Source organism: Kryptolebias marmoratus, linkage group LG19, assembly GCF_001649575.2.
Source record: "Kryptolebias marmoratus isolate JLee-2015 linkage group LG19, ASM164957v2, whole genome shotgun sequence".
Classification (NCBI taxonomy): domain Eukaryota; kingdom Metazoa; phylum Chordata; class Actinopteri; order Cyprinodontiformes; family Rivulidae; genus Kryptolebias; species Kryptolebias marmoratus.
Window position 1 is genome coordinate 17,722,294 of NC_051448.1, and position 15,742 is coordinate 17,738,035.

Below are 15,742 nucleotides of genomic sequence, written 5' to 3' on the forward strand. Positions count from 1 at the left end.
CACCTTTTGGATGAGTAAGCATTTCTCTCTTCAAATTGATGTGAAAATGGTGCTTCTTTTGTGTCAGAATGCAATTAATGAGATGTAAAATGTCATTGTTGTGCTGCTCATCTCCTTGTCCAAAGCGTCTCACCTAAACCCACGGCACTTTTCCAGACCTGTGGTGCATTCCTGAGGCCAGGCTTTTTTTCTTTTAAAAGCTGAGGTGTCAAACTTTGTATTTCACGGTTGGATACCTTTTTTAATCTGTCTCTTTCTTCCCAAAAGGCTCCCAGTCTGTTGTAAGTTTTTCTCCCTCTCACTCTGGTTCTCTCCTCCATTTTGAGCTCTAAAGAAAAGGAACAAATTAGTCTGGCTCAGCTCCTTCCATAGCCTCATGACATATGTCTTAGTATTGTTTGACGATGCAACGAGTGAATCTTTTATGGCATTACAGTGTTTTTGTGCGCTTCCATATTCCACTTGGGTTTCTCTCCTGTTTCCACCTCACCTTTTGTTGCCACAGGAAAATGTTTGATCCGTTCACAATGTTCCATTCAGAGTCGTTCTTTCTCCTCTCGCAGAGGCGTCGATCCTGTCTTACGACGGCAGCATGTACATGAAGGTGGTGATGCCGAACATCATGCACACCGAGGCCGAGGACGTCTCCCTCCGCTTCATGTCCCAGCGGGCGTTCGGCCTCCTCATGGCCGCCACGTCACGCGAGTCGGCCGACACTCTGCGGCTCGAGCTGGACAGCGGGAGGGTCAAACTGACGGTCAACCTAGGTATCGTATAAGTCGTCGCTGTTGGCTCGCCCCACCCTTCAAGATCCAGGGGTGGCATTACTCGTTTATTTTTTGTTTGTTTCTTTGTGTCTTTTCTGTAGCTGAGATAAGACCTAACATGTACTAAACCAATTTTGCAGTTTGTCTTTGTAGTTGCATGTCCTGTTTTTGACTTGCCTGGACTGTAAGTTTTTTTTTTTCGGCCTTGATGCTTAGATGTCTTTGTAGAATTCTTTATGCACCAGTCTAACACAAGTTGTCCATGCACTGCAGCACATCTTTTGAACACATTGTACATCATTTTAGTCATGCAGTGTAACAACTGACATTTCTGAAAAAAAAAGGCATTTTACTTCTTTAATTGTTTTAATAGATGGCAACATTGTCACATTCTTGAAATCATAGATCATACCGTAGAATTTAGTTGATCTTATGCCATCTATTTAGAGGTTTGTACATTTTAATGCTGCATCGACACTTTACATTTTATCTTCATTCCTGTTTTCTTTTGTGTTTTTTTTAACCTCTCATAACGGAGGATTCACGTTTCTCGTTGTTCATTTGTAACCTTTGGTCTCGCCTGGCATATCCCATGCCTTGTTCAAAGATGGCTCTCACCCCTTCAAAGGCCCGGAGCCTGCGGCCCGTCTGGCAAACAGCCCGATGCCACAGCACCCAGCATGCCTGCAGATGGTGGCCCGAGTGGTAGTAGCAGAGTGCAGTAGAGCAGAAGGATTTACCAGTGAGCCTGGAATAGATACACTCAACAGAAAGCATGTGTGAGGAGATTCTGGCCCTGTCTGCACTAACAAAGATTTAGCAAAAATATATGTATTTTTTTCCTTTGCACCTTGCATCTACAAACAAAGAGCACTTAAGTTATATCACCTGGTGTGAACAGATTTCATAGGGGTGATTTTTGGTGTATCTGTAACAGCTTAAAAATTTGGTATTGAAGAAAAAAAATGTCTTAGCTGCCTACTTTGCACATTCCCACTATTGATTTATACTCTGGAAAGCACAACAATGGAGCAGATTTTGCTGATTTTTCTACACCTGGCTGAATTTTTTTGTCAGCATTTAACATAGGTTGTGTACTACTTAAGTTAAAGACTAAAAGGAAATGATTAACATTATTAAAGAAAGGAGTACAAACCAAGCCAGAACAGTTTGGACATAAGTTTTAACCATGCTCAAAATGTACATCTATTTTATTTTTATATGACATTAACGACGTCATTTTTTTCACTTACTTTCTCGGCACAAGTATTTTAGCAGTTTTGGTAGAATTTTGGCTTCTTGTTTAGATGAAGCAAAAAACTGTAGAACAAGAAGGAGAACTCAAACGTAGCAGGAAGTCAAGGCCAAAACAAAATGAGTCCCCCCCTCCCCCCTCCCCCCCATGTAAATGAATGGGACATTCCTGACTGAAGGATAAAAAGACACCTCTAATGAAGCTTTTTCTTAGTGGTTGACTTGTCGATTTACGTAGCTTTTAGCTTGCTGCTGTATGTTCAAGTACTCTTTTTTTTTTTTTTTTTTTTTTTTTCAAATAAAAAAACAAAACAAAAACATCTAGAGTAGTGTAGTCGGGGCTAGAAAATTTCCACTTTCTTTCACAGTGCTATACACTTAACACTTGCATAAAACAACAAACAGAACATATGTAGTCCATTTTTTAAAAAAACAGGGTCTCTTTTTTTCTTAATCTGCAATCAGTGTAATTTATAAGAGCCAAGTCTTCCCTAACTAACTCAGGACACCGTGGGAAAGGGGCGGGGGATCTTCAGGCCTTTGAGCAGTGTTGGTGTTGAGTGGCACGAGGCTGTTTGCTCCCACTTTTCTGTTGTGGTTGACGGCACATGAACGGCCTGGTCACATGGATTTTGACCTGCACCAGACAAACGCAGCCTCATTACTCTATTCTATTCTTTTTTTTTTTTTTTTTTTTTTTTTTTTTTTTTTTTTTTTTAGTGAAAGACAAATAACAATCCTCAGTATTCTTATAAGTTGCTTATCTCATAATGCTTTGAAGACCAATATTTGAGGCTCCCCTAGCTGGGTCGCAAAATCGATGTGGCCACTGAACTGCAAGCAGCCATTTTGACATCTGCCAAACAAACAAATCTGATATTATGACATTTACAATAAAGTAATTCAAGTGACCCAAATAACTTCTGCCAGTTTCATGACTAATAGAGCTACGGTCATTTTGGATGCTTAAAATAATTTGGCTCGCCTTCATATTGGTGAAAATGGCCGCTGGCGTCATGTGTCCGTCCCCGGAAGGTGGCTTTACTTGCTTTTTGGATGTCTGCAGCTGTAACCTTGAAGGATGCGATTTCATCTGTCACTTGTTCTCCCCTCCCCCGTCTAGACTGTGTCAGGATAAACTGTAACACCAGTAAGTCAACACTCTTCTTCTGCAGCCTTCCTCCTTCAGTCTGTATTTGATTGTGGCATGTGCAGAGGTGTAGCGGCAGAGATGTGTGAACGTAGGGGGACAGATAAGAGGATTTCTCAGATAAGAGGGATAAATAAAGGAGTAGCCAGAGATCAAAGCTATGCAAATCTCACTTAATGTTCTCTATATATTTTAAATGAAATCAGCCAGCTAGTTTTAGATCTTTTTATGGCTTATAGCTACTAACTGAACTTTTGTACTTTCAGGATTCATAGGCAACATTTTTTTTTTCAATTCACACCAATATACTGTTTTTTTTTTCTTACTCTTTAAATGACATAATAACTAGATCTGTACTTTGATACTTATGGTGTTTGAAGACATGTTCTTACTCATGAAAAGGACTCTTGATATCGTGTTTTTGCAAAATATGAGAGAGAGTTAGAAGAAAAAAGTTTGAAATGATTCTACAGAAAGTTTTTATTGATCCTACAGAAAAATGATTGATTCGTGATGAATTAATGAACTTGAACCTTTCAGTCTCTGCTAAACTTCCAAGCTAGGACTTTTTTTTTTTCTCAAGCATATTTAAAATTTATAGACCTATTTTAGGCTGGTTAAAGCATTTTCTTGATTAAAATCCCCTAATAAACATTTGGATAGCAATGAACAAAACAAGTTCAGCCATCAGATTAAAGTCTTAAATCATTGAAATCATTGTAGCAAACTGTGAATATTTAGATTTTAATGCTGGTTTTAAGGATCAAGTTGGATTTCTAAATCAGAAAGCCTCAGCTGGTCTTTTGGTGAGCTCTGTGGAGCTGCACTGCCCTCTGGTGGTTCCACCAATGTTCTAACTTTGCAAAAAAGCCTCCCTAAACAAACAGTGTTTTAGTGGATTTAAGCTGAGACAGAATTTGTAAGGCTCACTCCGAGGCAAACCAAAGACATATAAGCTCTGGAGAAAACTGTCCAAATCTTTGGCTTGAGCTTAGAGTCAGATTTTGAGTCCTTGTATGAGTAACAGCAAAGATTGTACTCCCCTGTCGTCAAAAACAAACCAAATCTCTCTTAAAGATTTAAGGACAAATAGTAATACAAACTACAATAAACAATGAGATATTTTTTATCTTAGAGAGTGACGTTGTTTCAAATTGAGAAATCTGTTTCATATTTTTGGTTTAATATTTGAGGTTTGGTTTGGTTTTTGCTCGTCTGTTCCTCAACCCTTTGACTAACACTCCCTCATCTTCAGGCAAAGGTCCTGAAGTTCTTTATGCCGGCCAAAAGCTCAACGACAACGAGTGGCACTCGGTACGAGTGGCCCGCCGCGGTAAAAACTTCAAACTCATTGTGGATGACGACATGGCTGAAGGTACCTGACTGCACATATTGCCTTTTTCTATGCATGCTGTGGCGAATAAAACCAATGCTTTCTCCACTGATATTATCTGTGACTTGATTTCAGAGGCTTCTCCCATGAAAAACATTTAAATAGGATCACGGCCTTTATTTTTAAAACACAGCGGAGGAGTTTGTGAACTCTGGTCTCAAGCTCTTTTTGACACGTTTCCTTGAATAGTCATCTTTAAAACCCCAAACAGACGTGTGAAGGGTGACTAATGGAGTTTATCTGAGCAAAAATATGAAAATGATACAAAAAAACCCATCTTGTTTACTGTGTAAGCTGCCCTTTGGGGAAAATCTCACCCGAGCTGCAGACAATTTCAAGACAAGGAAATCTCAATTTGTTTCAGTGTTTTGATTTTCTCTTGTAGAAGATTGAAAAAAAAAACTGTTCAAATTTGTCACCAAAACACTGGAGGGACACTTTCAGTTCCAGACCAAAGTACAAAAACCCAGTAAAGCTCAGTTTACTGATTATTTTACAGTGGTTATGCTTTTAAAGCAAAAATAAATTAATACATTTAATGTGAAGGTTTGCTTTTGGGGAAGAACTATATATATTTGTGTGGTTATTATTTAGACGTTGTAGTTTTTAGTTCAACAGAGGGTGTTATATTTACAGAGAAACCCATATATTCTAAAGATATTTGGAAGCAACAAAGAACTTTTGGTTTCATGAATATTCAGGGTAAAATGATTGTTAGTAGTTGAAGGAGCTTTCCACCAGACTTTCCTACACAGTGATTAAAGAAATTACAGTGTAGGAAAGACTAATGAAGTTGCAAAAGGTATAAAATATGAATACCTTACCTGTCGTAGATGGCTTGTTGGGGAAAACACAAGTTTATTTCTGACATGAATGATGAGCTAACAGCTAGTCTGAATGCTGCTGAGTTGATTGGTGCTGTCTTAAAACGGCTCTATACTTCAAAACTTCACATCCATTCACACAAATACTATTTTGAAATCTTTACAATGCCATCAGTTTCATATTCCATGGTTATTTCAGCAGAAATATTATAAAACTTCTGCTGGATTTGACCCACAGGTTGCCCAGAAGTGTTGCCTATTACTGATACTGTTGCTGTTCTTGCTTGTAATTAACCATAGAACATCATAGCACTGGACTTTTTTGTTTTTGTAGTTTGACTTATTGTTTGTGTTTATTGTTACTTAGTTGTGTTTTTTCTTTGTTGCACTTGAATATTTTCATGTGCTCACTTGTTTTTAGTTTGCTTCATCTGCTTCTGTCATTGGTCGTTATTTCCTTTCAGCTCTTCTGAGCCACCAACACTTCACAGCTGCGCTTCATCTGCTCATTTAACTCACCTGCAATCACTCATCATCCCTCCCAGCCTACTTATACCCCTAGTCCTCGTGCCAGCATAATGTTTATTCATGCTTGCTAGTCCTTGCGTATGCAATGTTGGGTTGTGTCATGGTTCTGCTGCCCCATCAGCTTTTTTTTTTTAATTAAATCTGAAGTTTATTTTACTCACTTCCCTGTGCTTGAGCCTGCATTTGGGCCCTCAAAATGATAAACACAATGACACTGACATTGAAAAAGCAACACAATGACATTGAATTTCATGTAAGTGCAGTGTCATGCAAAATGGACAGCAGTGTAAAGGTTTTTTAATAGTTTGCAGGAACTGAAACTTTGAAGATTGGAGCCGTTTTAAAATAGAAGCAATCCACATTGGTCTTAGCTGTGTTTGGTCTCACTATTGGCTTATCAGACCTGTTGGATGTAAACTGTTTCAAATCAAGGTTGGTTAGGGGGCTACCTACAATGGGTAAGATGTTGACTTTCACACATAAACCCATTTCATCATGACCAAACTTTTTCTGTAAAATTACACTGCCGTCTGTCTCCACCACCACAGCTCACTCCTACCTTTTCTTCCTTTCTCTTCCTTTGCAGGTCAGATGGCAGGTGACCACACCCGCCTGGAGTTTAGCAACATGGAAACAGGCATCTTGACTGAGAAACGCTTTGTTTCATCAACACCCTCACCCTTTATTGGTCACCTTCAGGTATTAACTGTAACATGCCATTGCCAAGGACCATTGTGCTCAGTTTTAGTTGCTCAAATGGGAACATTTTACAATAGTCTGCTAAAGAGAAAACATGTTTATTCACTAACTTCTATTCAGTCTCTTAAACACAATATAAGTAAAAAAAAAACTGTTATTGATTAAAACTATAAATCATAATTACAACATTTAAACAACTAAAAACCTTTTAACCAAAGACAGTTAAAAGGTTTTTTTTGTTTATTTGTTTTTTTTTCCCAATTTGAAATTCCTCCATCTATGAGTAAAGTAGTAGATGAAATGATCAAAACAGTCATTTAATAGTCTTATCAATAGGGGCAACAGTGTCTACCTAAATCTTTTTTTTTGTCTCCTGGGAAGTGAGTACAAAATGATCACATCCTAACAAATAATCACATTGGTTTTATTCTCTAATGGACCTAAATAATAACTATGAAAGCTAAACTTTACTTTTAATGACGTTATACTCTCCTGGAGAAAGATGTATCGTCTTCTCATCTGTTCTGAATAAAGCTGTACAGATGTTTTCAGTCGGTGACATATTAAAAACTATTTTAAAGGCAAGTCGAATGTCGAAGTAGGCAACTGGATTTTCAAAAAGCAACATCTTTAGTGAGTATATTGCAGTGATGATACTGCAGTGGTTTTACAAGCCAGTACTTATTTTAGTAAATTATTTAAATTTATTAATTATTAACCCAATAATTTGCTTTAAAATCACATACTTTTTTTTTTAACTTGTGGTAATGGTCTTTGCAGCTTTTAGTGTAAAACATGAAAATTTAAGCCAAGCTTTTCCTATTATATGTGACACCCTCACAGCTACTTGTTCAGCACTTTTACCATGAGTAAATGTAACCGTCATCTGCGTACAATAAAAATTTCATTGACTCCACACACTATCAGAAGATTAATAATGTTCAAGCTGAGTAGCAGTGGACCCAGAACTGACCCCTGTGGCACTCTTTATAGTACAAGTTAAAATATTCCTCATCACATCTAAAGATTTCAATGGCAAGTAATGTACAGGAGGTATCACTGCATCTTTTCTTCCTTACTCTCCCCTCAGAGCCTCAAGTTCAATGGTATGCAGTACATCGACATGTGCAAGAATGGGGACATTGACTTCTGCGAGCTGAACGCCCGCTTCGGCATGCGCTTCATCGTCGCCGACCCTGTCACCTTCAAGACCAAGGGCAGCTATCTGGGACTGGCCACTCTGCAGGCTTATACCACGATGCACCTGTTCTTTCAGTTTAAAACCACCTCGCCTGACGGTTTCATCATCTTCAATAGCGGAGATGGAAACGACTTCATCGCGGTGGAGCTGGTCAAAGGGTGAGCGGAGCTGAGATGCTGATCAAAGCGTTGATGTTTTATGGAAAAGTCAGAATGATGCATTTAAAAAAAAGCTGAGCTGATATGGGTTTAGATGGTATCTGAATTTATCAGTGTTTAAAACCATTGATTCCAGTCCTGATCTGTTCATGTACCGCTTCTGCTTCCTTACCAGGTTTATCCACTATGTGTTTGACCTCGGGAACGGGCCCAGTCTGTTGAAAGGGAATAGCGACAACCCACTGAATGACAACCAGTGGCACAGTGTGGTCATCACACGAGACGCTGCGAACATGCACACGCTCAAGGTGGACTCCAAGTCGGTCACTCAGAATGTCCACGGAGCCAAAAACCTCGACCTTAAAGGTACCACAAGTTATGGAAACTGACTTGAAATATTTTATAATAACTTATCTCTTTTGTTCTTAAAAGCAAAAGTTTAATGTAAAAATGTACCTCACAACTTCTATTTTTTTTGTATCCCATCAGGTGACCTTTTCATCGGAGGATTGGGACCCAACATGTACCAGAACCTCCCCAAGCTGGTGGTTTCTCGGGAGGGCTTCCAGGGCTGCTTGGCCTCTGTTGATCTCAACGGGCGCCTGCCAGACCTCATCAACGACGCCCTTTTCCGCAGTGGGCAGATAGAGCGTGGCTGCGAAGGTACAAACGGCCTACAGCGTCTAAGAATTATGAGTTGCTGTGTGAGATTTATCAGGATAATTAGAATTCTCCTGAGTAACCCTTAAAGACATTCAGCGGCACCATTAATCCTCATTTTCTTTCCCCTCTGCCAGGTATTTACCACATTATCGGATGATTCTTCATATGTGTCATTCTGGATCTCTCAAATGTTTTGTGAAAGCTAAAAAATACTAAAATTATATTTGATGTAATCAAATGATGAAATCAAAGGGTTTTTTTTTTCATTTACAGACCTTTAGAAATGCTTTCACTTAGCTGTAATCAACATCATGCCTTACCCCTTCCTCTCTAATGACTTAAAGTTTTTTAATATTAGAAACAACTAAAACTTTACAGTGTAATTTGTCTTAATGTTAAGCTTGAATTATGGCTGCTATTGGTAGAACTACAGATTGTTCTTTCCTGAAAATTTGAAAGTGTTTAAACTCCTAGTCTTTTTAATATAAAGTTTATTTTACTAACCCTATGGATGCGGTCATCTTAGTTCTTTAGACCTCCTCTAGAGGGCAGTAAAGAGTTTTAAAAGTTCAAGTATGCTCAGCAATTATGATGGTTGCTTCACTGACGTGATTTTAATGAAGAAAACACATTTGAATGTCACATAACACACACACAGTAATGCACACACAGGTAATGCAGGAGATCATATCCAAACTAACAAGATTCTCCCTGTTGACAAAAGTTTCGGTCTTTAGTTTTGAGAACACTAACGATGCTGGTGCCTCACTAACCCTTTGCTCTTGTTTCCTGCTCTGCTCTGTTCTGTTTATTTTCTTTTCTGCGCCAACACAGTTGGTTTCACCAAAGCCGACCTGCAAGGTAGACGGTTAAACTCCGCCTCTCGAAGGCCAGCTCGCCTGAAAGGTCGCTGTGTGCAATGCATCGTGGGTGTCACCATGGCAATAATGTCTCGCAGCTGCTACAGTGGAGACTTGCTCTTTGATGGGGAGAAGGAAAAGAACAAACAAACATTCAAACCTGAAAAGAAAACCCTTGAAACAAAAGTTTATACATGATAGGGCTGTAGTGTAATTATAGCCATAAAAATCGAGATTTCAGCCGAAATCTGCATAAAGCTCTTCTCTGTTTTTTTTTTTCCCCCCCGTTTCCTTGTGAACCACCAGGCTAGGCGTGAAATCACATTTTGGGAAGCATCTAAAATTCACAGCTTACAGACTATAATTAAAAACTGCAAAGAAATTTGCTCAGATGAGTGATGGAGCTGTCGTTGCGTCTGAAACGGTTGCAGAAAAGCAGAGGTAGACAATTTGTGGGAGTTGGGTGCTCTTGAGGGAAAACACCAGCGTGTGACACATTGCAGGCTGACTCAGACAGTAAAGAGAGGCACATTTAAACTGTGTCACTGTTTTCTATTTTGTTTTTTTGTTTTTTTTAGGGATGCGTAAGCACTCTTAATACCATTTGACTGATGTTTTTTGGTTTCACAATTTTCAATTTGCAACACTGCAACTTTAGACAACCCCATTTAAAAATTACTGAATAATGTGGCTGGGAATTGGGAATAGTGTGCTATGAATTTTGGGATCAGAACCTTGTACGGCATATGCAAAATTTACAAGAAACCGCAAACACTTTCCCCCAGTGTGATTTTTGGTTAAAGAAGTGCGAAAACCCAGCCCTCCTTGGAGCATGCTTCACAGCAGAAACATCATTCAAAGTTTAAATGGGTCGTAGAAAGTTTTGAGATCTTTAATGGGTTTTGCAGAGTTGCAGTTTAGGGTTTGCAGGGGTAGGAGAAAATTTCCACTCACACATTTTTACTCCTAAAAATTGTACGCTTCAATTTATACCTGAAAATATAGAGATTTTTGTTTTTCACTGCTATATAAACTGTTTGGGTTTTTTTTCTAATTCTCCCAGACTGCACATAGACAAAGCCTTCGTTGATTTTTGTGCACTGGACACTTTTTTACATTTAGGAATTTTTCCAATACAGCTCGGTTTTAGCAGAGTGATTGTTTTAGGCTTAATTTCTGCTCTGCATTTCTGGCTGCCTTTCGAGTACTGTCTAGACGAAAGTGACAGATAGGTGTGTGGTTACCATGGTGACCGTAAAGAGCCACTGGCAGCAGCTTTAACATTTCTTTTAGTCTTTTTTTTTTTTTTTTTCTTACAGTTTTATAGTTTACACATCAAAACATCAGCATTTTGTCAGCTTAGACAGTTCCAAAAGTAAATCCCAAATTGCTGTTGGGCTTTATAGAAGAAAGTTGATTGATGTTGGATTTTTGGGCTGTAGCTGTATTGGCACCTTTCAAAATTTCTTTAGAAATGTTCTGTTTTCATTTAAAGCCCATCATGTTAGGTGGGGGGGATTTTCTCCGGAGAGCAAACCTTCTGCTGAAACACTGGGATGCAGTGAAATCCACCACTGCTGCTCACTGTGATAAGAGAGAGCCAGTGTGTTTGTGCACACTTTCCACTTGCATTGATAAGAATGCGTTTGGGATGCCTGGTCGACTACCGTTACCGTACATTACACAGTAAATGCACTTTCAGCTGGCGAACTTGCTCCGTTTTCCACTTCAATTGTCTTCTCTTCACGTTGTCTTGCACAAGACAATTGCTCCTAAACGTTTACTTGCATTTGTCTGCCATGTATTTGTACAGTTTACTTGACTTTTCTTTGTTTCCTTCAGTTTGTTTCTTACTGTATATGGCTATTTGAAGGGTTATTGTTGAAGTTTTCTTTTTCCTCTTCTGTCCGTCCAGACTCTAAATGGGGGATTTGTTTATCTTATCTATGCAGTGCGCTTGTCCTTATCTGCATTCCCTCTCACTATATGTATTCAAAAGTAAGGGCAATGTGTGGTGTGAAGAGCAGCAAACACACATCCAGTTCGACTTTGAATACACTTCTTGATTTCAGTGCATACTCAGGGATATGCGCTACGTGTTCTCAAGTGCTCTTTGTGTCATTTCTCATGATTTCTGTCTGCTGTATTTAGTGTTCATAAAGTATTCGCACACAAATACCCAATTACCAGGATTGTGTTTCAGACATTTTTTTTAAATGTTAAAAATAGATGTTTTCTTCGTGACCTGTCTGTTAGGTTATTTCTGTATGTCTTGCCTTGCTCATTCACAGAGGGAATGCAGCGTTCCATGTTTTACTCTGCTAAAACGGTTTTTCAAAACACGTCGGAATGATGAAAGATTGCATGCAAGTCCACTTGCACACAGAAGAAGTGAAACCTGAGGGACAGTGTCATCACATCAGCCAAGCTGGAATCCCATTTATCACCAGTGTTCTAACTGTTGATTTAGTTTTTTTTTTGTTTTTTTTTGCAAACAAGACAAGTGCCCTTTAAGGTATAGTCTGGTGATTTTTAAAGTGATCTGTCAAACATTTATCAGTAGTACACTGTGAGAGATGGCATCAGTCACAGAACATGGAGTAGGAAGAAAAGGGCAGAAGTCTTCCTCCAGGCTAGGCTAGTGGTTTGCCAAACTGAGGCCCCTTGTATATTGCTTTTCAGGCTTATAAAATGTATTCTCCAAAATGTCACACAGGTGTGAAAGAATTCTACATTAGCCTGTATTAAACCTCTACACTTTTGTATGACACCGTCCTTTGGTTTGTCCCTGTTGTTTTAACTGAATGTCTGTGGTACTACACAAATGTCAATTTCCCGTTGCCATTAGATATATCAGTGTGCCGGGAGTTGAGTAAACTTTTGGACTGACCAGAGATGCTGATCAGGCAAACTGATGGCACGACTGATAAGGTTCTGAATACTGAAAACTATTTGACAATACATCACTTCAGAAATCACCAAACTATTCCTTTAGAGCAGGCTTTACATCACACATAGGCAAAATATGGCCCAAGGGCCAAGAGCGGCCTTTTGACTTTGCCAATATGGCCGTCAATGTCCTCAAACAAAAAAAACACAACTGTTAAAATTACAATAATGACAAATAGGATTTTATTATGGTGTCTTAAAGGCAAGTTCTATTATTTACTAGTTTACAACATCGTGCTGTGGCAACCCCTGAAGAAGGGAGCAGCCAAAAGAACTTACTTACTTTACTATTTCAAAATAAAGGTAAAAGTTTATTTTTTTAACCAAAAGTTGATGTCTATAGTCTCTCAAAGTGTTAGTTCACAAGTAGTGTGTTTGTTAGAAATTTCTTTATTTTGACTGAGCATGTTAACTGTGCTACAAACATTTCTTCATCAAAAGAAAAAAAAAACCTCAAAAGTATGAGTCCAAAAATGTGCAACAAATGTTAATTTAATGTTAATTTATTCTGAATGTGGATATGTTGTATATGACAGTCCCAGGTAATTTTCTGTGCCCAGTCTAGTTTAATCTTTGGTTCTTTGATTTCTTTTAATGAAGTCAAAATGTCCCTTTGGAGAAAAAAAAAGGCCCAGTCCTGTGTTACAGTACATAAATCCAAGTATCTGCTTATGCTCTCTCTGCTTGAAAAGGCATGCTGTAGGTTCTGTGAAAACCTGCCGCCTCTGCTTTGATTTGCCACTGCTACTGCAGCTTCAGCCGGCATGAAATTCCTCAGTCCCTGTGGTACTCCAGGTCAGGCTTCCTGTGGTGACACTGTTTGCTCCTTCTAGGCCCATATAGAGTGCATTTCTTGAGTGCATTTCTTCTGCATGGGTCGGTCTCTCTGTCTTTATGCTCAGCAGTCTCGTTCACTATCGTCTGAATGCACACCTGCCGTATCTCCTGTTTTTGTTTTATTCCTCCCTCTCTCTCCAGGCCCAAGCACCACCTGCCAGGAGGATTCGTGTGCGAACATGGGCGTGTGCATCCAGCAGTGGGAGAATTTCACCTGCGACTGCTCCATGACGTCCTACTCTGGGACCCACTGCAACGACCGTGAGTACAGCTGAGCTTTGGTTTTTGTCTTTGCAGTTCTATTATAGATCATGTTTGGTCGTAAGCCAGGAAAGCATGGCGCAAAAATGCTGTTCTTGCATTACATAGCCTGTACTCGCTGTACAGTGTGCTTTATGAAGGAACATATTTATGTTTCTAATCTTGTAAAGATCTGTGTGTGTACACCTACAATGGGCAGACCTTTGAAGACCTCTCTTCAGCAGCGAGTGTCACATCTTTGAATCAAAGATTCCAAGACTGGTTTGCTCATTCTTCAGGAGCTTTTTCAGCTTGTTTAGTCTCAAACTTTTATTTTCATGCTTGTGAGTGAGTAGCTGTGGCTACTGATGTGTAAAATATCCGATTCTGCCTCAGTCGCCTCATAAACGTCTGTCCAAAAGCTATCACAGAAGTCAAAGTGTGACTTTGTGCGAACGGTGGGGAATCTCTCATCCCCACGAATACGGGGGACTTCCCCACAGTAATCAGGTTGTTGGGCTTTCATTTAAGCTTTTATTAGTAGGGGCTTAGTGCTGCCGGACCAGACTAATTAGGTGATGGAGGCTGTTAGCAGAGCTGCAAATCTGTGAGCGTCTGCTAATCATCCTGGCCTTTCTGATGTTGGACCCAGCTGAGGTTTATGATTTCAGAACTTTCAGATTTATATTCATTTTTTCATCTCTTTTTTTTTTTTTTACCCACTGATTGTCATTTGATAGATTTTCCAGTTCTGTCTTAGTGTTGATTAAACTAAGTGTATATGTGTTAATTAGTGAAAAGAAGCCTTTGTGAATCGAACCTTTTGGTGCTGTCTGTTGTCACATTGGAAGAAGTTTTAATTGGTTTTACCGCGATACGGAGGGCTTCTTGAGGCGGAATCTTAGATTGTCACTGTCTTGACTAAACTCTGCCAGTGTATAAAAATAAATTAGCTGACTGTTGTACACCCGTTGCAGCGTGACATCACAAGCGCACGCTGTGATGTCTCGGTTTCCCACTGGTTGGCGAAACACCCCCAATGTTGTACTGAGGCGGAGTGCGAAACGTATGGAAAAATCTGCCTGCGAATGTAAACAACTGAAATGCTGACAAGCTCTTGAACATGGGTGTAAGTGGGAGTTTAAGACGTCAGGCTTTATTTGTATGGATTTCTCAAATTAAAAAAAACAAAGTGGGCAGAAAAGCATGAGTTGCAGGGACATCGGTGACTTGCTAAAAAGGTGGGAAACTTCAGATCAGAACACATATGGTCCGCATTTTACTACAGGTATATATATTTTTTTTTTCATTTTCAGCAAAGCAGCAGGACATTCATGAGGGTACATGGACCTACAAAATATAGATCAGTCCGCTAACACATGTGGGTTGACACATATAACACTGGGATCTTCAACATCATCTACATCTGTAGTTGAAGGCAAACAAGATCATTGATGCATAATAATTACAGTTTCCAACTGTCATTCAATCATTTTCATAGCAATAATTTTCATTGCCAGATAAACGGCCATGGTCCACTGAAAGAAAAAATACTGCCATAACCCAACCCCACCCAGTCCGGGAAGAGAAACAATTAAATAATAATGAGGGGAAAAGAAAGAGAGAGAGAAGGAAGGAAGGAGAAAAAATAAAAAATAAAAATAAAAAAAAAATAATTCAGCTCCACCACAGCTCACTCATAGTATGATAGAATGAAGGTGTATAAACACACATGTACAACCACTGGTGAGCCAAGCCACAACACCTCTGCAAGGCAGGGAAGAAAAAAGGGCTACAGAGTCGGAGCAAGGTCTCAACTACCCCCGGAATCATTCAGATGTTTGAGGAAAGGCCCCCACGTTTCAACATACCTGGGTACATTATTATTGAGAGTGTGGCGTATTTTTTCAAGATGTAAACAAGAAACCATGTTATTCAGCCAACACTTAAAAGATGGAGGTGTGGCAGACTTCCAGTCTATCAGGATGATCCGTTTAGCCACCACCATCCCCAAAGAGAGAGCCTGCCGCACAGGCAAAGGAAGAGCAGAGGAGGAGTCAGATACACCAAGAATGGCAACAAGACAGTCTGAAGGAATCGGCTGTTTGTATGCAGTTTGATAAAGACAAAAAATGTTAGACCAAAAAACTGTTAAATAATGGCAATACCAGAACTGATGTCCAAGGGTGGCATTAGGAAGACCACATCTGTCACACATA

At 39.4% G+C, this 15,742-nt stretch overlaps 1 protein-coding gene across 10 annotated transcripts in view; it reads left to right on the forward strand.

The window, feature by feature from the left end:
- Nucleotides 1–15,742, forward strand: part of LOC108231818 (neurexin-3b) — a 373,487-nt gene that overhangs the window by 144,762 nt on the left and 212,983 nt on the right. For 8 of the 10 annotated variants that reach the window (XR_005234499.1, XR_005234500.1, XM_037981501.1 and 5 more), the window contains 9 exons: nt 564–767; nt 3,145–3,171; nt 4,427–4,546; nt 6,503–6,615; nt 7,706–7,974; nt 8,150–8,340; nt 8,464–8,637; nt 9,472–9,498; nt 13,425–13,544. Coding sequence is in view for 8 of the 10 variants with exons in the window: in XM_037981501.1 (XP_037837429.1) it covers nt 564–767; nt 3,145–3,171; nt 4,427–4,546; nt 6,503–6,615; nt 7,706–7,974; nt 8,150–8,340; nt 8,464–8,637; nt 9,472–9,498; nt 13,425–13,544 (1,245 nt within the window). In the remaining 2 variants the exon portion in view is untranslated. The remainder of the gene's footprint in view (nt 1–563; nt 768–3,144; nt 3,172–4,426; nt 4,547–6,502; nt 6,616–7,705; nt 7,975–8,149; nt 8,341–8,463; nt 8,638–9,471; nt 9,499–13,424; nt 13,545–15,742) is intronic. The other 2 variants (XM_037981503.1, XM_037981506.1) reach the window with 1 other exon arrangement.